The sequence below is a fragment of the Lepus europaeus genome, chromosome 18 (assembly GCF_033115175.1).
Source record: "Lepus europaeus isolate LE1 chromosome 18, mLepTim1.pri, whole genome shotgun sequence".
Taxonomy (NCBI): Eukaryota; Metazoa; Chordata; class Mammalia; order Lagomorpha; family Leporidae; genus Lepus; species Lepus europaeus.
In genome coordinates this window covers 51,458,370-51,480,537 of record NC_084844.1, presented here as the reverse complement: position 1 = coordinate 51,480,537, position 22,168 = coordinate 51,458,370, and the positions used below count along the sequence as shown (strand labels likewise).

The 22,168-nt window shown below is 60.1% G+C and overlaps 2 protein-coding genes across 4 annotated transcripts; one reads left to right on the top strand and one right to left on the bottom strand.

Moving 5' to 3' along the window:
* Positions 1-278: 278 nt before the first annotated feature.
* On the bottom strand, positions 279-14,473 carry NLGN2 (neuroligin 2). 3 transcript variants are annotated; one of them, XM_062216309.1, is made up of 8 exons: positions 13,818-14,473; positions 10,817-11,517; positions 7,641-7,691; positions 5,449-5,598; positions 5,136-5,321; positions 4,828-5,020; positions 3,905-4,501; positions 279-3,073 (listed from the first exon to the last, which is right to left on the bottom strand). In XM_062216309.1, exons 2-8 carry the CDS (start codon positions 11,271-11,273, stop codon positions 2,200-2,202), a joined length of 2,508 nt encoding a protein of 835 aa, XP_062072293.1. In that variant the 5' UTR covers positions 11,274-11,517; positions 13,818-14,473; the 3' UTR covers positions 279-2,199. The 3 variants fall into 3 exon arrangements, with proteins under 3 accessions (XP_062072293.1, XP_062072294.1, XP_062072295.1); XM_062216310.1 differs by having other exon boundaries at positions 10,817-10,949; positions 13,818-14,470; XM_062216311.1 differs by lacking the exons at positions 7,641-7,691; positions 13,818-14,473 and having other exon boundaries at positions 10,817-11,150.
* Positions 14,474-15,317: 844 nt separating this feature from the next.
* On the top strand, positions 15,318-16,331 carry TMEM256 (transmembrane protein 256). The gene is made up of 4 exons (XM_062216395.1): positions 15,318-15,415; positions 15,680-15,711; positions 15,914-15,994; positions 16,091-16,331. Exons 1-4 carry the CDS (start codon positions 15,331-15,333, stop codon positions 16,232-16,234), a joined length of 342 nt encoding a protein of 113 aa, XP_062072379.1. The 5' UTR covers positions 15,318-15,330; the 3' UTR covers positions 16,235-16,331.
* Positions 16,332-22,168: the final 5,837 nt, after the last annotated feature.

Genomic DNA, 22,168 nt, shown 5'->3' with positions numbered 1-22,168 from the left:
CACGCCTGTCCTGTGGCCCTGCCACTTGGACAAGCCCTGGCAGTCCCCGCCCCTCCTCTTAGCACTGCACCATGGCTTCGATCTCCGCACTGACCCAGGTCCTGCTCTTACCCTCCAGACGATCCCATTTCCACGACAACCTCATCCCTCCCTCCCAGACCTCAGAACTGCTCACCGATGGCAGGGCTGGGGATCCCTCCCCAGTCACTCCCCCAAGGCTTGTCTCTTCAGAGCGCCCCCTACCCTCACCCAACATCACAGCAGGCGTAACCAACAGTTAAACTTTTATATTTACAATATTCTCTTCATCTTTTGCCAGGTTTAAAAATGTGTACAGAGCCGCAAAGGGTTGGGGTGGGGGCACGGGGTCGTCGAGGGGGATTGTTTCAGGGAGGGGGGCTGGGTATTGGAGTCCGTGGCTGAATCGTGGGGTCCCCCAGCCCCCCTCCCATGCCCCGCTTCTGAGGCATCCGTCTACAGGGTTCAGGGCCTGGGTCTCTAGCATTTGGCGGGCATGGCTGCTTGGAGAGGAGCTGGACCAGGCAGGGGAAGGGGACATAAAAGAACCAGGTTTCCACGGGTGGAGGAGGGAGAAGAGACGGTCAAAGGCAAAATTCTGGGGACTCAAGACCAGGGACTCTGGAGTGGGAAGAGTATGGAAGACGGCGCCCGCCCCCTCCCCCGGTTTGGCACTCACATCTCACCGACAGCAGCTGGGGAAGATTGTCCGGTGTCCCTTAAACCCCACCCCACTTCCTTCCTCTCCCCAGAGGCGCAAACCCGAGCACCTCCTCGCACATCTCCTCTCAAACTCTTCCTGCTGGTGTCTGCCCGAGCCCCGTCCCCCACTGCCCCTCCATCTGTGCCTCCGCACAGCTGACCTCATTCTCGCCCCAACCTGTCCAGTACAGCCTCTCGCGGCTCGTTTCCTTCAGCCCGGCAGCCAGGCGAAGGGGGCAGGGCAGAGAAGGGAGTGGTCAGCCGAGGGGAGAGGGCCAGGTGATGCTGAGACGGGGAGACACAGGTGGAGCAGGGCGGGCAGACAGACACAAGTGAGGGCTCCCTTAGCTGCTGTACCCCCTGCTCCAGCCCAGGACTGGGGGATCCTTGACACATCTCGGGGGTGGGGGGCTTGGGCCTTCTCCCTTCAACCCACCTACCTAGCTTGGCACAGATGAGTGAGCATCCGAGCCCTGAGGGAAAGGCTGCCCTCATGCCCCTGTGAGGGCTTTGGTCAAACATGCATGGCCTCAGTGTGTGGCCCACGCCATGCACAGGGCCTCCAGCTCAGCATCTCCGGAGAAAGGGGGGTCCCCTCAGGGTTTGTCTGCCACCCTCTACCCCAGTCTGAAGTCTGTTCCACCTGTGGTGTGAGGAAGAATCGCATGCCAGGCCTGAGGCCTGGTGGTGGTGGGGGGTGTCCAGGGCAGTGCTGGGGGGAGAGGGACCCTCTGCTTGGGAAAACACACATCCGCATGCAAGCCCATGTGTCCACTCAGAGAAGTGTGTCCCAGGCCAGGCCGGAGTCTCCAGGAAGTACCGGGCTGGGCTGCACAGGGCTCCTCCCTCCCCTCCAACCTGCCGGGAGGTCTGTCTGTCCTGTGACTTCCGGGGGAGCGGGCCGCTTCTGACTTGTGCCAGGGGAGAAATCATGCTTTGCTGGGGCGGCGGGGCGGGGCGTGGGGGCGGGGGACCCGCGACTTCCGCGATGCTTCCCAGGCACCACCCTGTGTCCTCTGGCGGCCCAGGGTCACTGTGTGTGAACACATCACTTCCAGGGTCTCCAGGGGCTGGGAGGGGGAGGAGGTGGGAGAAGGCATGAGGGGGTGGGATTCTGGGGTACAAATCCCCGCAGAAGTTCCTTGAGGGGGCCAACATGTGTCCAGGGCGGCGAAAAAAAACCTCACCCTGCACATGGGAAAATGCCCACCTCGCGAGGAGAGCGCGCCTCCACGTGGGAAATACGTCCACATTTCCATACATCCAAGACTGGCGTCCCTTTGGAGGGGGGAAGGAAAAACGCCCCCCAGGTGTTCAAAGGCCCAGGTCCAGAGACGAGAACGGGAAAAAGACGCGTCCACCGTCACCTCTGTGATGGACAGCTCCGCAGGAGACGGGCCTGTCGCCAAGTCCTCCTCCCTGCTTGTGGAGCGGCCTGGGCTGGGGAGGGCTGGGGAGGGGGCCTCCCCAAGCCGCCCCCTATACCCGAGTAGTGGAGTGGGGGTGGGGTAGCGTGTTGTTGTGGCTGGTAGCGGTGGGGGGAGGCGGGGGGAAGGGCCCAAAGGGATGCAGAGAGGGGGGCGGCGGGGGTGGGGGTGGCCCCAGGCCACTGGGCAGCAGGGTCAGGGCTCCGGGGGCCAAGAGAGGCACGTCGTCCGGTGCCCGGCGCAAGGCCAGGGTGTAGTCGGGCGGGCAGGCGGGGCGCAGGGCCTCGGCAGGGTCCGCCCCGACGCCACCACCCCGCTTCAGCTGCAGGGACACCAGCTCCTCCTCTGGTGGCAGCTCCCGGCCCGCGGCGGGGAGCAGGGGGCCCCCACCAGGCACTCCGGATCCTGAGCCCCCAGGCGGGCTGAGTCGCCTGCACCGCAGCTCCTGCCGCCGGTCCCGCTTGTAGTAGAGGGCGGCGAAGGCAAGGATGTTGAGGAAGAGGAGCGAGGCGCCCACAGCCACGGTGACGCTCAGCTCAGTGGAGTAGTCCCGGGAGTCCCCAGGGAAGCGGTCGTAGGCCCTGGGGCCTGGCTCGGGCTCGGGCTCGGGCGGCAGGGTGGCAGGCGGTGGGGGCCGGCGCGTGCCTGGGGCACCGTTGGGTGGACGAGGCGGCCAGCGAGTGGCGTAGGGCGGCAGGCGCGTGGTGGTGGTGAACAGCTCGGTGTGCAGGTTGTGCAGGTGGGGCACGAGCTCCAGCCAGAAGGCCACCTTGTTGGCACGGTAGTTGTCACGCACGCGTGGCTTCAAGCCGATGTGCAGGTACTGCTTCTCCTTGCTGTTGAACTTGCTCCACACCACCTCCTCAAAGCGGTTGGGCTTGGTGTGGATGAACTTGGTGTCCTGGGGCACCGGCTGGTTGGGGTCGCTGTGGGCACAGGATGGCAGGATAAGAGGGAGTGAGGGCCAGGCTGGGAGGGAGGGTGGGGCGGCTGTGGGGAGGGAGAAGGCAGAGAGACAGAGACAAGGAGACAGCAAGAAAGCCAGAGAGAAACACAGAGGCAGAGTCTGAGAGGGATGTGAAGACAGAGAAACTGCCCGAGTCAGGGCCAGAGAGCCACACAGGGAAGGAGGCAGACTGCTGGGCCAGCCAGAGAGGAAGACACCAAGACAGATACAGGCAGAGACCGGGAGAGCCGGAAACTCAGATGCAGCGAGACAGAGACACACGAGAGACAGCCCGAGGCAGCCGGGCCAAACCCAGCCAGCAGCCAGGGAGAGCAGAATGCAAACAGATGCAGGAGCAGAGGGAAAGGGGGAGATTTCCAGAGAAACAGAGACAGCCAGAAAGAAATAGACACAAACCCTACACATACTTAGACACACACGCGTGCGCGCACACACACACACACACACGTGCACGCGCACGCAGCAGTCAGGCAGGGGCGTAGAGCACCGGGACGGGGGAGGCAAGTGGGAGCAGATGACGGACACCAAGCCAAAACCCCTGGGGGAGCCCGGCCCCAGCCAGGAGAGGGTCCCCTGTCTAACTGCCAAAACCCCCACTCTCAACTCAGTGCCTGCCCTGGAGAAGGCGCTCAGCAGGTGTCTAAGTGGGTCACCTGAGCAAGAAGCGCAGGCAAGAGCGAGTAGCATCGGGATGGAGGACCGATGGCCAAGCGGAGGGGAGGCGGGGGAGGGGACCGCCGAGGCCAGAGAGGTGCCCTGCTCAGCCCCGCCCAGCCCCTCCGCCCCTCACCCGGTCTTGGCGAAGTTGGTCCAGTAGGTCATGACCACGGCGCTGAGCATGACGTCATTCTTGGAGAAGTTGCACGGGAAGAGGTCGGTGGCGCCCACCATGGGCACACCAAAGACGTAGGGCAGCTCGTCCCCGTGCGCCGCGTCCGCCCACTCAGGCCGGCCCTCGGCCTGGCAGTGGTGGTAGAAGGTGTAAAAGTAGACAGGGGACTGGTAGTCCGCGTGCAGCTTGGCGGTGGCCACAGCCGGCGCCACCCATTGGTGATCGGTGAAGAGCGCCAGCAGGGTCTTCCGCCGCATCTCGCCGTTGTCCCGGTCGGCCCAGTCCGTGTACATGAACTTGATGGTCTCCCGCAGCACGTCCTTGCCCTCCGGGTAGCCGTACAGGTTGTCCACGAAGTTGGAGACGGTGAAGTCAAAGGCGCTGGCAGACACCCCATCCTCGCTCTCCGCAGAGTCTTCCACGAACTTGAGGCCCTCGCCCTGGTTGACGCCGATGAGCATGTCGTAGTTAAGGAACTCTCCTTGCTGCATGAGGATCTCGGGGTCATCCGGGACCACGTCGCCGTCCACCACAGGCCCGAAGGCGATGTGGTAGCTGGGAAGAGGGGGCGCGGGGTCTCACCACCTGCTCACTGGCCGCCTCTCCTCCCACAGCCGCCTAAGCCCGTGGGCAGGTGCTTCCTTCTGCATGGCAGACCCTCTCCCCTCCTTGAAGACCCCCAGTGTAAGTCCATCAGGGCACTGGGCCTCTCGGGAAGTCTTTCTAGCACTGCATGGCCCCCTGTGCCAGGGGCCGCCAGGGGCACCTGGAGCCCACCTCTCCTTGCCAGATGAAATGCCCACAGGACCCTCTCACCTCGACCCCCTTGGAACCAGCAAGGAGAGTGACGGCCTGGACCCAGCCCTCTCCCGCCCCCATACCGGGCAGGCTGCACATCCTGGTCCACCAGCTCCCGGGAGGGCTTCCGGCGCAGGCACTCCACGGCTTCGGCGCTGTCCTCCCGGTCGCAGCCCACCTTGGCTGCCAGCAGCCGCGTGTACTTCAGCGGCTGGTAGTTGACAGACCAGCTGGAAATGGCGGTGCCACTCTGGGCGATGGCCTTCTGGAACAACCCTAGAGGGACAGGCGGACCTCAGGCTGGGCCGTGGGCATCAGCCAACGGGAGGAGAGGGGCCGGGCAGGGCCAGGGTGTGGGGAGGGGCGCAGGCTGGGCGGGTGCTGCCGATACCTTCTGAATGGTGGGAGAGGATCAGAAGGTTGACACAGGAGGCCCCTGCCCCGGACCCAAAGATGGTGATGCGCTCAGGGTCGCCCCCAAAATGCGCGATGTTTTCACTGAGCCAGCGCAGGGCCTGGATCTGGTCCAGGAGCCCATAGTTGCCTTTTGCAGCCTGGTCCCCAGTGCTGAGAAAACCTGGGGGTGGAAGAAAAACGAGACTTCCTGGAGGTGTCATGGGACCTCTGTCCCCTCTCTGGGGCAGCTCCGCCCGGCCCAGAAGCCATTCTACCCCCACCCCCCAGGGTTGGCCGGTCCCCCTCACCGAGCACCCCAAGTCGGTAGTTGAGTGTGGCAACGATGACATTGCCGTAGGCGGCCAGGACAGAGCCGTCGAACATGTTCCCGGTGCCCTCCATGTAGGAGCCGCCATGGAGGAACAGCATCACTGGCTTCTTCCCGGAGTCCCGGATATCTGTGGGGTGGGAGGCAGTGGACGGGCCAGGGGAGTGGGGGACAAGGACACAGTCAGACCAGAAGCAGCACTGCCACTGCCTAGCTCCTAGGCCTGCAGAGGACCAGCCTGGAGCTCAGGGGACGTGTCACTCCCGTCCCTGGGGGGCAAGACCGGATTCCCCTCCCACCCTCCCCAGCTAGCCCTGGTGGAAGGCCCTTCCCAGCTCCATGATCCATCCCACAGCACCACTCCAGGTGCTGGGCAGACCTCCCAAGAAGCCCAGTTGGAGGCCAGGGCAGGAGGTAGCCCTCCTCAAGGTATCTGCTGGATCCGGGACCCCTCCTTCCCACACACACGCAATTCTCCTTCCTGCTCCAGGAAAAGCCAGTTCCCCGGGCTGCAGCTACAGCTAGGGATGCTGGGAGGGCCCTGGCGTGGCCTCGGACTCAGGCCTTGGGCCTGAGCGCCACATGGCACCCTGGTCTGTGGGTGAGGGGGTGCCAGGCCCTAGGGTCCCTGGGGGCTTGGTCTCCTCCCCGCCCTAATTCCTTTCTAGGTCACCTCCCCAGTTCCCATGGCAACCCCAGCCTAATTACTGTGGCAGGAGGAGGCAGGGTGGGAACAGCCTGCTTAATGAAGCCAGGGTGCGGCTCTCCAGGCTGGGACCCCACGACCTGGCCTGAGCTCTGGCCCTGCAAGGGACAACCCCCCAGCCCCCGCCCCCACCCCGGCCAGGTCCCAGAGGCTCCCTTAATCACTGCGCAACGTGACAGTCCCTGAGACACTCCAGATGGGACTGAGGAGCGACTAATTCGCAATAAGGGTGGGAGTCGGAGGGGACCTGCCAGGGCCCGCGAGGCTCTCATCCCCTCCCATGATTCAATTACAGGGCCGGGGCTGGGGTCACAGGACCCCCAGGCTCTCTTCTTTCTTGGCACCTGCCATCCATCCCTGATTGGCAGCAAGAGCCAGGCCTGGGCCTCTGACGCTGGGCCCTGGCACTTCTGCCCATCCCCCTCATCCTCCTGCCACAAGGTCACCGGGCAGGTCATCAAGACATTGCCCTTGACCTTCCCCAGCCGGGTCCTGCCCCCTGTCTCTTGGACCTTCTCTGCGGCCTCCGCCCCTCAGACTTCCTAGGCCAGGGCTCCCCTCCCCTCCCCCAGTCCGGCTCCTCCCTGCCTCTGAGCCCAGGGCGAGCTCCCCCTATCTCAGGCTGAACTCTTTCCCTAAGGTCCTGGGTTCTCCCTCCCTCCCCCCACCCCTCTCTCAGAGCTGGGGGGAGGGGGTCAGAAAGGGAAGGAGCAGGAAGAGGGGCTGGGGCAACAAGAATTCAAAACCAACAACAAAAACCAGGATCAAGAAAGAAGAAAGAAAGAAAAAACAACAACCAAAAAGCAAGAAGCTCTCGGGGCAGTTTCAACAAGAAAAGAAAAAACAAAAAAAGATCCATTTTGGAAAAAAAGAAAAAAAAGAAAAAAATTCTTTGCAATTTTGTTTTTCAAAATTTTGTGGTGAAACTTCAAGATATTGGGCCCTGTTTTCAAAAATTTTCCAAATTCTTTCACTGGCTTCGAATGTTGGAGTTTTTGTGTCTGACAGGCTTTGGAAATTGTAGCAGGTTTTGGATATATCGATTGTGTCAATTGGCCAACTTTAAAATTCTCTTTTGAGTGTTGATTTGCTCCAAATTGAAATTATTTTTCAAATGTTACAATTTGCAAGTTTTGAAAGCATTCGAATTTCTCTCAAACTCTGACAATTTTTTTTTCTGGCATTCCAAATTTTTTTTTTTTCTTTTTCCACTTGATTTTTACCATGATTAGCTTTTCTTGCAGGCTCCCTACTGGGTCCAACATTGTTCAGATTTTTTTTTTTTTGAAGTTTTCATAATGCTTTTTTTTCCAATTGTTACAAATTTTTCTTTTCTTTTCTTTTTTGTTTTTAGTCAGGAGAACGACTGGGGGGCCTAGAGGGCTGTGGGGCATTTAGTGAGGGCAGGGCCATGGACGTCCTTTTGTAAAAGCAACCACATGCAGCAGCGGGATTTTTAAATCTACCTGTGTCTGGCGGATTGAGCGTCGCCTCGTCACGTTTTTTTGTGAGCGGACCTAAGACCGGGAACACAAAACAGAGAAAAAAGGACAATTTTGTGGGGAGAGATGGGGGTCGGAGGAGGTGGTGGATGGGGAGGGGGGGAGAGAAAGCAGAAAAGGGGAGGGTGGGGGAGGCAGAAAAAATAAGCCAAAAAAAGCAAAATTTGTTTGCAAGAAAAAGAAACCAAGAAAAGAGAAAAACGTTTTCTACAACCCAAATGTGTTCCCCTCCCCGGAAAAAGTCATGCCCCAAAGAAAATGCGGGTTTTGGGGGTGGGGTGGGGTGCCTGAGTGGGCCGAGGCCTGTCTGAAGACAAATTGACTTTGCTGGGAAGGACATGGAGTGTCCGTGAGGTTGCTAATGGCTGGAAATGGCTGGAAAAGGGAAAGGCGGGAGGGGGTGGGGGGGAGCCCGGGAGACCAAGGCCACGCAGGCCACCTCTCCTGAAGACCCCCTCGAGGGCCAGCCAAGCCCCTGCCTGCTGCTCCACCCAGGCTGCGGCACAGGGGACTCTGCCTCCCTTTGGATCACTCAGGAGGGCAGAGGGCAGGGTGGGGTTGGGGGGCAGCCTGCCCCACTGTGCGCAGCCCCTGGACGCCCTCCACGCCCCACTGGAGGGCTGTGGGTAGGTCCACGAGGGCTGCCCACCTACCTACCCAGCCTCACCCGCCAGCATTTTTTTCCCATCCGCACACCCAGGCCTGGCTTCGCACCCTGTCTCCCCAGTGTGGGCAAAGCAGGGAAAGGGGTCATCAGGTCTTGCCCTCCACTCCAGCTCATCCCTCCATACCCCCTCTCCCCGCCTTGACCCTTACCCAGGCCTCCTCTCATCCCCCCAGAATGGCCCCCAGCCCCGCCCCTGCTCCACTGCCAGAAAGCCCCCCTCCCCACTTGGGCGTTCAGTCCACCAAGAGGGGACAGGACACGCATCACCAAGGGCTAGCCTGACACATAAGGTGCCAGGAAGTGCGAGGAGGCACACAGGCTGCCCAGCATCAGGGAAAGGCCCCAGATGGGGCCCAGGGATTGGTTCCTGGTGTCTTTCAAATTAGGGGGTCAGGGAAGAGTTGGAACCCAGAGGCTTCAGGTTTCTGCTAGTGGATGGTGGCCCCCTAGGGACCCACTGCACAGGACCTCTTTGTGAGAGGGTAGGGATGGGGATGAAGTCAGCAGGGCATGTGTGCACGTGAGAGCATGAAGTGTGTGTGTGTGTGCACGCCTGAGTCAGCCTCTTCCAGGGCCGCTGTGAAGACTGAGTGAGATCACCTGAATGTGTCAGGCCCCAGGCGGGTCTGCAAAAGCGGCGGTTAAAAATACAGCAGGTGTGGGCAATGGTGGTGAGGGGGCAGGGGGCCGACACTCCGTGTGGGAGTGTTGGGGTGGACGCTCCACTGGTGGGAAGTGTTGAGTGGCTGCTTCACACAGCCCGCAGGTGGGGCATGGGGGGGGAGGGGTGGACCACCTGTGTGGGGTGGGCGTGGGGAGGTGAGAGAAGCCCCTGTGAGGAGGGCCTGGGTGAGGGGTCCACAGGAAGGAGGAAGGGTGCTGGCAGAGCTAGTTCATCAGAGGACAGGGGGACGCGGAGCACACAGTTTTCACACAGAGGGTGTGGCGGTACTGGGGAGGATGTGCAGGGGTAAGTGGTCCACGGCGGGGAGGCTATGGTTCTCGGGATTTGGACAGGAGATGACGTTTCTGTGCATTGTGGGGATGGGTGGTTAGGAGGTGTGGTTGATCTCAAAAAGGGCAGTTAGGATGTTAGGGTGCACTGCTGGTGCTAGGGGCTCAGGGTGGATGGCCCCTTGGGAGGTGTGGGGATGGATGCGGGTGCATGGAGGTGCAGGGGTTATTCTGTGATTGGTTTGAGAGGATTCTGGGTGCAGGGTGCAAAAGGCTGTGGCACTTGATCTGTGGTAGGGTGCCGAGGGTTGTCAGATGTGTTGTTGCCACCCGAGGTGTGGTGCGGGTGACTTCTGGGTGGGAATCGGTCGATGGCGCTTGAGGAGGGTTGAGGGTGCTGGGGACTGTGGTTTGAATGTCTTGCTGGGGCGCACAGTTCCAGCTTAGGGGAGGATAAGGTGTGTGTGGGTGTTACTAGGACACACAATCTATATCCAGGGATATGGGGAGAGGTGCAGCTCTGCTTGGGTAATGGGAACACAATACAAGAAGTGTTGGGGCACGCGTGAAAAGACGCTGGGAATTGTGTTACGTGGAGTGGTGGGGCACACAGCCAGCGCGGAGGTCGGCTGGGTGCAGGATCTGAGTATGGAGTAGGTGAGATTCAGAGTCTGTTGCGGGACTGGTGTACATCCTGTGGGGAGTTGGTTGGGTCCAGGGCACATTAGGCCTGTGCGGAAGGTTGTTGGAAGCATGGCCAGAAGGGGGTGCTACAGTGGTGCTGGAGGTGCTGGTATGGTGTGTTGGGATGGCTGGAAGCTGCCCTGGAAGGCACTCTGGTTAATGTTGGTGTGCCGAAGGCTGGGAGAGTGTGTGCTGGGGTTAGGAGCTGTGCTGCAGCAGCCAGGAGTTCATTGTCCCGGGCAGCGGCTGGAGGGCCACAGAGATATCCAGCCGGGGATGGGGAGACTGTGGTTGGAGCTTCCGGGGTCCTGCAGGGGCGTATAGGGGTTGGGGAACAGAATATCTTCCAGAAGAGGAGGGTGTGTGAGCCGCTCTGCCAAGGGCACGGATCTGCCTGTGATGTGTTACAAGACGGAAGTCCGCCCTGCTGGCCTAGGAGAGAGCGGGGTGTGGTTGTTCCTGAAGTGGCCCACGCCTGGGGGGTGCGAGACCCGGCAAGGTCGGGGTGCACATCTGGGCAGGTGATGGCGATCTCCCTCGCCTTTTCACCCTCAGCGTCGGCGCTGAGATGAGGCAGGGGATTCTGTGCGCCTCTTTGGGAGCGGGTGAGGAGGCCTGGCCTAGTGCCGGCCACCCTCAGTCATGGCTGTCTAGGGGCGCAAAGAACTTGCGGGGTGGCTGTGCTCCGGCTGTTCCTGGGGCCGGCCGGCAGGCACCCTCACCACGCTCGGAGGGCACGCAGAGGCTGCAGGGACCCAGCCCGGTGCCGGCGGGTCTGCGTGTGCGTTTGTGGGCTGTGTCCACGGGGTGCCCGGCCTCGTGCCCGCGCCCTTACCGTCCTCGGTGGGCACGTAGAGGTTGAGGTACAAGCAGTCCTCGCTCTGGTTCTGCACATAGGTGGCGGCCGCCTCCAGGTTGTCGGTGAACCACACAGGCAGCATGATGGCGGGCAGCGCCCCGTGCAGGTTCTGCGGGCAGGCGGGCGGCAGGGTGGTGGCGTTGCGCACGCCGGGCCACGAGGCGGGGGCCTCAGGCGGCTGGAAGCGGCGGGCGCCCAGGGGCGGAGTGGCGTAGGGCACGCCCAAGAACTGCACGACGGGGCCCAGGATCTCGTTGTTGAGCTCGCGCCGGACGCCGCGCACTCGCCCGTAGGCCGTGTTCACCACTGGGAAGCGCTCCTCCCCGAGGCTGCCGAGGCCCAGGCCCGGGCCGCCCGGGGCGCCGCCGCCGGGACCCCCGCCCCCCCGTTGAGCCCCCGCCAGCCCCACCAGACACAGCGCCAGGAGCCACATGCTGATCGGGGGACCCCCCCTCCCTCCCCGGGACCCCCCCCCTCGGAGAGAGAGAGAAGGGGGGGGAGAGGGAGGGAGGCCCCCCTCGCCCCAGGGGGGAGGAGGGGGCGGGGGAGAGGAGGGAGGAGGGGGGCGGGGAGGGACCTGGGTTAGACGGGACAGAGAAGAGTTCTGTTCCTCTCCATGGAGGGGGCAAGGGGTGGGGAAGGGGAAGGAGGTGGGAGAGGATGCTGACAGGCCCGACCTGCGGGAGGCAGAGCGACGGACAGACGGACAGACAGAAAAATACAGAGGAGAAGGGGAAGGAGGGGAGAGGGAAGTGGCAGGGGCAGCGGAAAGGAATGGGGAAAAGAAGAGACAAGTGGTTAGTGACTTGGACTTCAGACCAAGTTGCCCCCTTCTTCCACCCACAGCCCCCCACCCCCACCCCCGCACCTCCCCCCTCTCCTGGGCTGGGGGCCGGGTCGGGTGTGGACCCAGCCCCAGCACGCCCCTCCCGAGCAGGATCTCTTCAGGGACCCAGGAGCCCCACTTCCCACCTCCCTGGGAGGGAATGAGATAGACAGGGAAGAGAAAATAAAAAATACCAAGTCATTAATTAGCAGGAAGTGGCGGGTTTGTTTATACGTGTTAATTACTCCTGAGCTGTAATTTTGTGGCACTGAACCCCCACCCCAGGCCAGACTGGAGCCTTTCTTGGGACTGCTGGAGCCCGGCACCTTCTCCCCCCTTCTACACACCATTTCCCTAAGGACTTGTGCAGCCCCAGCACCTCTTTCTCCTCCATTCCTTCCCTCAGAAGTTGGGGTGCCTTGAGGCAGGGGTTAGAGTAGGGAGGGGATGCTGGAGGGGCAAATCCGGGGACAGATGCGTGATCCTGCAGCCGGTTGCCGGGCGACGGGATGCTGCCCCGCAATGTTGCCTCGGCAACGGGTTGCAGCTTTAACCCTGGAGGGGGGGTCTGGAGGAACAGGGGAAGGGACTGGCTTGGTTGTGGGGTCCATTCAGGGCATGAGGGGGAGGGCAGAGGCGTGAGTCAGAATGCTGGTTTCCCCAGCCTTAGCACCGAGGAAAAAGTATAAATACCGAGGGGGGAGACTGGGGGCATCCACCACCCTAAAAGACCTGCTTCCTGCCCCCCTTGTTGGCCAAGCAGAACCTAGCCCTAGTGGCCAGCCTCTGGAGAAGGGATGCTGAGGCGGGCTTGGGGAGGGGTCCCATGAGCCTACCGACTGCCCCCTCCCACAATCTTGAACGGCATTGGACCCCAGACACCTCTCATTTTTTTGCACAGCATTTTGACCCAAGTCCTGGGGGGCAAACCTCAGTTTTCTTCTCCTTGCATCCCATCCATTCACCTCCCCTTCCCCTTGCCAGCCCCCCACAGTTGCTGCTCTGATCCCTGAGTGCTCAGGGCAACAGAGGCAGGACTAGGGCAAGAGATCAGACTGAAGGGGCAGGCACCCAGGTCATTTCAGCAAGCCCCCCCCCACCCCGCGCCCCCACCAGCCGCCGGAGCTGTTTGCTGACGCGGGGTTTTCGGAGCCAGGCGCCAGCCCGCGGGTGGCTCTCTGCAGGTGTCAATTTATTCCAGAGATGAGGACACAGGAATCCTTACCACTCATACCCAGTATGCCCTCCCCTCTTCAGGCCCTCCTAAGCTCCTGCTCCTCCATCACCTGGAGGGAGCTCAGGGTTGGCTCCCCCCCCCCCAATCCCCCAATCTCCTCTTCCTATGCCAGGCCAGGCTCAGCCACCATGGCCTTGCTGCCCCCTCCCCCTCCCACCAGCACGGTCAGACTGTCACCCCCTCTCCCTTAAGGTACTTTGGGCCCCTGGCCTCCACCCCTCCAGCCAGCGCCTGTCCCTCCAGCCCTCCCCCTGGAGCCCCCGCAGCACCCCCCCCCCTGCATCTCTCTCCTCTCTGCCTCGGCCTCTTGCAGCTTGCTCCAGCTCCAGCTTGCTCCAGGCTCTCGCCCCTTGGTCTTTTTCCATCTCCCTCTTCTACATCTCTCTCCTTGGTGTTTCTCAACCCCCCCTCCAAATATCTTCCCCAGATTTCTCCCTCAAGCCCCCTCTTCCCTCCAGTCTTTCCCCAGCTCTGTCTCCCCCATTTTCTCTCCCCATCTCTATCTGCCACATCTCGCTCCCCCCTCCTTCTCCCCATGCCTTTGCCTTGCTCTCTCCGATCCTGCCCAGGCCCGACTCCCCCCCAGCCCGGGAGAGTTGAGGGATGGGGGCTCAGGCCGCAGGCCCCCCCTTTCCTGCAGTGGGGAAAATGGCTTGGCCGGGAAGAGGAGAAGGAGGGGGAGGGGGAGATGGGAACACACGGGGTCTGTGGGCCCATTCAAAGGATCATTCATGGGCTGGAGAGAGGCAGAGACAAAGAGACCAAGACGTAGAGACACCGCGAGAGCATCCCTAGGCGGAGACACGCAGACAGAGCAGGCTGGGGGAAACCAGGCGCAGGGAGGGAGATGGGGAGAAGGAGACCCCAGCGGACCCCCACGCAGCCCCCGCCACCCGGCCCAGCGTAGCTCCTACCTGGCTCAGCCCTGGGGCCGTGGTGCCTCCATCCAGGGCTCCGAGTGGGGGGCGGACAGGCTTGGGGAGGGGGGCGGCGGCCTCCAAGCCCCCGCGGCCCCGCAGGCCCAGCCCCCGCCCGCAGCGCCTCACCCGGCGGGGGAGGGGGATCGCCCCAGCCCCGGGGGGCGGGGCCGGGATCCAGTCGATCCCTGGGAAAAGGAGAGCTAGGGGATGGGGTCAGGGAGAGCCCGAGAACAGGGAACCCCGCAGTGGGGACGGCAGAGCAGGGAGGAAGCAACGGGACAGGATTGGATTGGGGATCCACTGGCTCCGTGGGCTGGCTTCGAGGGACCAGAAGGCGGTCCAGAAGGAAGATCCTAAGGGATCGGGTGCTGGAGGAGGAGTCCACGGCAATCCCCAGGGCCCCAGGGCCCCGGAGCGCAGGATCCGCGGTGCAGGGGCAGGGATCCAGCCGGAATCCTCGGGGAGGGGGAGGGATCTAGTCGATCCCGAGGGCGGGCGGGAGGGGGAGGTCCGGGGAGTCGGAGGAGGGCGGGGAGCCGAGTCCGGAGCCCCGAGGCAGGGGTCGGCGCGGCTCCTGGGAGGCCAGGCGGGGGGTTGGGGGAGGCTCCGGGGGACGCTCAGCAGCCAGGAGGCCCGGACTCCTGGCTCCGCGCGCCAGGGCCCGCCCGCCCCGCGTCCATCCCAGCCCGAGAGTGATGATCCGCCGGCGGAGCAGCCGCAGCAGCCCCGCGCGTCACCGCGCGGCCGCCTCCCCCGCCCCCTGCCGAGAGAGCGGCGCACACCCCTCGCTCGCGCCCGCCTGCCCGCCCGCCCTCCGGAGTGTGGGGGGATTGCGAACGGTGGAAGGGGGCGGGAGTGGACAGACGGACGGATGGACGTAGCCGGCCGAGGCAGGGTGGAGACACCCCCGCCCCCGATCTCCCACCCTCTGGGCAGTAGCTGTGAGGGAGGGGGGAGGCTGAACCATAGGGGGTGGGGCATCATCTGAAGGGGCGGAGCCTTTGGGCATGAAGGAGGAGCCATCGCGTGGTGGGCGGGATTTAACGGCGATGGGTGGGGTTTGGGTATCCGTGGGGCTGCCTCTTTTTGGGAGTGGGTCTGGCTTGAAGCTGAACAGGAGGAGCCTGTGGGGAAAGGGGCGGGACTTTGCGTGGGGACCGGGATCTTTGGAAACTGGCCGGAGTTGGGAGGGGTGGCTCAAAGAGGCGATCAACTTGGAAAGTGGGCCAATCCGTGACGCAAATCCTCTGGTCCCGCCCTCCGCAAGCCTGCCCCCACTGCTCCGCTCCTCCGCTCCTAATTGGTTCTGGTTTCTCCGCCCGCCAGACGTCTGCTCCATTCAGCAGCGGTTTTACAAAGGCGCAAGTACCCGGGTGAGGACCTGAACGCTAAAATGAACACGGTCCGGATTGGGCACCTGTGGACTTTATTTGCATGGGCGATCGGGATTGGCTGGCCTCTTGGGTGGCCTGGGCGGTGTTCCTCAGGCGCGTGACCACCCACAGCCATGGCCGGGCTCGGGGCTGCTTTTCGCCGCCTGGGCGCCTTGTCCGGAGCTGGGGCCTTAGGCTTGGCCACCTACGGGGCCCACGGTCAGGGGGCGGAGGGACGCAGCTTGGGACAGTACGGGGGGCGACCTCTGGGGTCTGGTGGAGGGGAAGAGCCTATGGGACAGAGGTGGACCCCAAACCCTTGAAAAGCCCCTCGGCCGGGCTCAGTTGATTCTCAGCATGCCTGATGCGCGTTTCCACCCATTGGCGGCTCCCCGAGGGGCGAGGGGAGTCCTTCACCGGGCCCCGGGATGGAGGACGGTCGGGGCTGACACGGGGACCGGTAACCTTTGCTTCTCTCCACAGGCGCCCAGTTCCCCGATGCCTACGGGAAGGAGGTGAAGTAGCCGCGCCGGGGCATAAAGGCTGGGGTGTCCACGGGATGTAGGGAGGGGGTGTGACACGCTCGAGGCTCGGGAAATCGGAGGTGTGGGTGCCCGAGGGAGGCTGAGATGGCGGGCCTGGCCTTTGACCATGTGTGTGTGTGTGTGTGTGTGTGTGGCTCCTTAGGACCTGCCCCCTTGTTTCTTTTTGCTACAGCTCTTTGACAAAGCCAACAAACACCACTTCATACACAGCCTGGCCCTGTTAGGTGTGCCCCATTGCAGAAAGCCACTCTGGGTAATGTGTCCCCCGCCCAACCCTGCCCCAGCGCCACCCTCTTGCCCTCCCCCAGCCCCGACCTTACAAGTGGGCATCTGCCCTGTGTCTCCTCAGGCCGGGTTGCTGCTGGCTTCCGGAACCACCCTGTTCTGCACCAGCTTTTACTACCAGGCTCTGAGCGGAGACCCCAGCATCCAGACCTTGGGCCCTGTGGGAGGGAGCCTGTTACTCGTGGGCTGGCTTGCCTTGGCGCTTTGAGCTCCCTTTGTGTAATTTCTGGCCTTTCCGAGTAATTTGGGGGAGAGGGTGGCGATTGAAACAGGAAGGGAATTAAAAGAGAAAGGCAAATGAAAAACTTTGGAGTCTTTGTTCATCCAAACTTTTGGAGGAGGAAGGGTAAGGATTCAATATTTTAAAAAAGAGAGAGAGAGGGGCTGGCACTGTGCTGCAGTGCCAGCATCTCATATGGATGCCAGTTTGAGTCCTGGCTGCTCCACTTCCAATCTAGCTCTCTGCTGTGGCCTAGGAAAGCAGTAGAAGATGACCCAAGTCCTTGGGCCCCTGCACCCACATGGGAGACCTGGAAGAAACTCCTGCTCCTAGCTTTGGATCAGCACAACTCTGGCTGTTGTGGCCAATTTGGGAGTGAACCAGCGGATGGAAGGCTCCCCCCCCTGCCCTGCTTCTCCTTCTCTCTCTGTGTAACTCTGACTTTCAAATAAATAAATAAATAAATATTTTTAAAAATATTTTATTTGAGAATAAATATTTTTTAAAAAAGATTGTATTTATTTGAGAGAGTTACAGAGATAAGGAGAGACAAAGAAAAAGGTCTTCCATCTGCTGGTTCATTCCCCAAATGGCCACAATGGCCAGAGCTGGGCCCACAGGTGTGGCTTAACCTGCTGTAGCAGGTTAACACTGGCCTTCCAGTTCTTGACTTTTGCCTGGCCTGGCCCAACCCTGACATTTGTGGGCATTTGGAGAGTGAACCAGTGGATGAGATCTCTGTGTTGTGTATAATAAATAAATATTCACGAGAAGAAGCTTCCAAGGGGACCTCGAGAATGGCCCAAAAGTTCAGTGGCGGAGCCTGAGTGGGGTCCCCAGGCTCCCACCTCCCTGTCTGGAGCTCTTGCTGAATTTTCATCCTTAATCTCAGGTGGCTTCTAGGGCCCAAGGGGAACTTCCAGGTGGAGGAGACCCCAAGCCTCTGAAATGGCCACCCTGCATGTAATGGGATTCCCAGTTGCCTTAGCTTTGATCTTGCCAGTGGCTGGACTCTTGGGGAACCCAGAAAAATAAGACCTGCTTGAAAACTGGTCCCTATGGTTACCACTGTGATTTGCAATAAGATTTGGCGTTGTCAGGTGTGGCACACCAAGGGACTCTCATACCAGAATGGTGAGCAGATTGAGTTTATTGCTCGTAGATGAGAGAAAAGGTCAGCACACCGCACAGAGCCAGGACACAGGTGCTCAGCCAGCAGGTGAGCACACAAGGGAGGGGGAGGAGCCTGCGAGCTGACACCTTCATCTTACCTGTGTGGGTTTCCAGGGCCGGCTTAGATTGGTTAACGTGAAGGGAGCATAAGGCCAAGTGTGGGAGCTCCGGGTTTCATTGCTGGGCTCATAAGCCTTCAAGCAAAAGCCATTCAGGATGGGGGCCTGAGCCCGCTAGAATCAAGAGCAAGACTGGGTGGAGAAGGCCTCAAGGGTGACAAGGACAAGATAGATGTGAAGGCAGCGTTCGTAGGGGTGAGAGTTGTGGCAGTTCCTGAGCAGTGGGTCAGGTCCTCTCAACAGCCCTGCGGTTTTGTGGAAAGGGGAGCTACAGCAGGGAAGTAACTCGTTCCATTTCTTGCAGGGGGAACCTGGGGAAGCTGGGACTCAGTCTCTTCTGTCCAATTCTCACAGCTGAGTTCTTTCTGCTCATCAAGGAATTCAGGTTTGAGCACGCAGACAGACCCTTGAAAAAGACAATTGGATGCCACGTGTTCAGTGGTACCAGTAGATACCGAAGTGAGCTTCTTTTGCCTTTGGGTACCCATAAGACTTCGGTCCATTCGCTGGGTTTTCAGCATGAATAGGCATTTGCCAGGGACAAAAGGGACAGGACTATGTTGTGGGGACAAGTCCAGAGTGAGAACAGGAATGACTGGAACCCAGGACTGGGAGGGCAAGCAGGAAATGACCGAACAGAGTAAGGGTGGCACCCACACTGTACAGAGGGTCTCCTGGTAGTCTAGGAGTCACTGTTGAATTGTCTTCCTTACATCAGACCTGCAAATGTCATCTAGTCCCGTTGGCTCAAATACATACCCAGAATCTGCTTCTTACACCTCCATCGTCACTGCCCCGGCCTCTGACCCAAGCCACCATCATATCACACCTAGAGTTCTGTAGGGACTGCCTCCCACCCTTGCCTGTCTACAGCCTACATTTTTTTAAAAAATGATTTATTAGGGGCCGCCACTGTACTGTAGTGGGTAAAGCCACTGCCTGCAACTCCAGCATCCATATGGGCGCTGGTTCAAGTCCCAGATGCTCCACTTCTGATCCAGGGTGCTGGTTTGAGTCCTGCCTGTTCTACTTCCAATCTAGTTTTCTGCTGTGGCCTGGGGAAGCAATGTAAGATGGCCCAAATTCTTGGGCCCCTGCACCCATGTGGGAGACCCGGAAGAAGCTCCAGGCTCCTGGCTTCCGATTGGCCCAGCTCTGGCCACTGGGGCCATTTGGGGAGTGAACCAGCAGATAGAAGATCTCTATTTCTGTGCCAATGGCTCTGTAACTCTGCCTTTCAAATAAACAAATATATCTTTTTTAAAAAGATTTATTTATTTGAAAGGCAGAGTTACACAGAGAGAGGAGAGGCACTTGGGCCATCTTCCACTGCTTTCCCAGGCCATACCAGAGAGCTGGATTGGAAGTGGAGTAGCACTTCCATATGGGATGCCAGCACTGCAGGTGGTGGCTTTACGCACTATGCCATAGCACCAGCCCCAAATAAATCTTTTTTTTTTAATTATTTATTTATTTGAAAGGCAGAAATACAGAGAAAGAGGGAGAGAGAGATCTTCCATCCACTTGTTCACTCCCTAAATGGCCACACTTGCCAGGCCTGGGCCAAGCTGAAGCCAGGAGCCTCTTCCGGGTCTCCTACATGGGTGCAGGGGTCCAAGCACTTGGACCATCTTCCGCTGCTTTCCCAGGTGCATTAGCAGGGAGCTGGATCTTAACTGGAGCAGCCAGGACCTGAACCAGTGCCCATATAGGATGCCGGTGCTGCAGGCAGAGGCTAAACCTTTCATGCCACAGCACTAGCCCCTATAGCCTACTCTTGACGAGGCAGCCTGAAAGAGGGATTTGTCTTTTATTTTTAAATTTTTATTTATTATTTTTTCAAAGGCAGAGAGACACAAAACGATCTCTCATCTCCTGGCTCACTTCCCAAATGCCTACAATGTCTGAGATCGGGTCAAACTGAAAACCAGGAGCCAGGCACTCAATCCGGGTCTCCCAGGTTGGGGGCAGGGGCCCTGCTACTGGAGCTACCATTCACTGCCTCCCACGGTGCAAATTAGCAGGAGGGTTTGGAATCAGGAGTGGACCCAGGACTCAAGCCCAGGGTATTCACAAAAAGTTCCTAAGTCTGCACCTCACCCACGATCATTCAAATTTGGTTGATGTGAAGTAGGATCCAGGCATTTATGAGTTGGGGGGAGGGAGAGAGCTTCTATCCGCTAGTTCACTCCCCAAATGGCCACAGTGACCGGGGATGGTGCCAGGCCGAAGCCAGGAGCCAGGAGCTGCTTCTGGGTCTCTCACATGGGTTCAGGGGCCCAAACACTTGGGCCATCCTGCTCTGCTTTCCCAGGCCACAGCAGATTGGAGGAGGATCAGCCTCTTCTAGTGCCACAAGTAGATGCTTAGCCTACCATGCCACAGCCGACCTTTTTATTTTTAAAATTAAAAAAATTATTTTGACCCCAGCATAGTGGCACAGTGAGCTGAGCTGCTTCCTGCAACACCAGCATCCCATGTCAGAGTGCCAGCTTGAGTCCTGGCTGCTCTATTTCTGATCCAGCTCCCCACTAATGTGCCTGGGCCCCCACCAACCATGTGGGAGACCCAGATGGTACTTCAAGCTCCTGGCTTCAGCCTGGCCCAGCCCTGGCCATTTCAGCCATTTGGGGAGTGAGTCAGCGGATGCATGATCTCTCTCCCCTTTCTTCCCATCACTCTGCTTTTCAAATAAACAAATCTTATAAAAAGTTATTCATATGTTTATTTGAGAAGTACAGAGGCTCCCATCCGTTGGTTGATTCCCCAAAATTCCCCCATAGCCAAGCCTAGGCCAGGGCCAAAGCAAGACCTGGGAACCAGTCCAGGTGTTGCTGTGGGTGGCAGGAACCCAACTACTTGAGCCATGCTGTGGCTTCCCGGGGTGTGCATTAGCAGGAAGCTGGAGTGCATAGTCCGAGGCAGGCACGGAACCCAGCACTCTGATGTGGCACAGGGGCAGCTCAGATTCTAGCGACAAATGCTTTCAGCCACGCAGACTGGACGCCCACACATGCCCTTTAGACTTTCGTTTGTCACCTCGGAGACACCTTCCTAGTGTGCACCCCGTGCCCACCACTCCTTTTCCTCCTCGTCCTGCTCTGTCTTCATGGCACTCAACTGATTTCCCACCTATTTTTTCCTTATTTTTCTGTCCCTTCTCCAATAGAATGGAAGCCCCAGGAGGTCAGGATTTTGGTTGGTCTGCGTGCCTGCTGCCTCACATATCTGCCATCTAGTAGTCGTTCACTAAATCTTTCCCGGTGACTCGATTCCTGCATGCGTGTGCATGTGTGTGTGTGCGTGTGTGTGTGTATTTTGGTGAAGGCTGGCTCATGGTTTGGGCCATGCAGAGTCTCAGTGCATGCTGGGGGAAAGGACAGGCATTTGGGTCTGGAGTGGCTGATGACTGAAGTTGTGGGAGGAGCTGGACAGCCTGGGGACAGGGAAGCCAAGGCCAATCCAGATGGACATGGACAAGGACGTAGGGGCAGGTGGAGGCCCCCAGATCTGCTCATCTTGGGGGTGACACTTCTGCTTGGTCACTAGACAGCCACTTGGGGTCCTCAACTGCTCATCTCCAACCAAGCTCTATGTTAGGATCTAAATATCTCTAAAGATTGCCACATGCCTCTGCACACCACTAGCACAGCCATTCTTTCCCCAGTTTACTGCCAAGAGCCCACCCTGGGCACCCCCATTTCTCTCCACGGTGTATGTGGGGGTCAATTGTTTATTTTTTCCTTCAAGCTCCCATTCTCTGACTCACTTTCCAAATATCTGCAATGGCCACGGAGGCAGAAGCCAGGAGCTGGGAATTCAACCCAGATCTCTCACGTGGGTGTCAGGAACTAATGGGTGTCAGGAACTAATTAACTGAGCCATCACCGCGGCCTCCCAGGGTCTGCATTAGCAAGAAGCTGGAACCAGAAGTAGCGGCCGGGACTCGAACCCAGGTGTCTGAAGCCCTACACCAAGCGCTGCCCCGCAGTATCCAGAGAATCCTCTTTCTACAGCACAAATCCGATTCTCCTGCTGCAGTTTAAAATCTCTCGGCTGGCTCCTTGCCGCCCTTGTGCGTGTGTCCGGCGTCCCTCTCCAAACTCCTCTCTGGCCCCACTCGGTCTACGCAGACCCCATAGGCGCAGGACCCAAACAAAGAACTGCTCTCCGCGGGGGAGGCCTCCTCGGAACCCCGAGCTCCCCTCACTCCTGCTGACCCTGTGGCCGGGGGCGCCCGTGGGGGTCTCCGCTGTGTCAGGGAAAGAAGTCGCCCCGGGGAGGTAGAAAAGGGAGCCAGGCACCAGCGCTGGAAGCCAAGGAATGAGTGCGAAGGGTGTTCCGCTGCGTCAGCGGGGCCCGAGCTGGAGGAGGAGCCCAGGCTCCAGCGCGGCGGGGCGGCGGGAGCGCACGCGGCCTCGCTCCCGGCCAGGGGCGCCGAGCACCGCGCGCCCGCGGGCCTCGAGGGCACGGCGGGGCCGCGACCAGCAGCCCCTGGCCGCTCTTCCCCGGCATCTGTAACCGGGACCGCGGGGCAGAGCTCTGGGTGCAAGGTCCGCGGCCCGGGGCCGGCGAGGCGGCCTCCTCCGCGCAGCCGCGCCGCGCGGGCCGGGGGGCGGGGCCCGGCCGG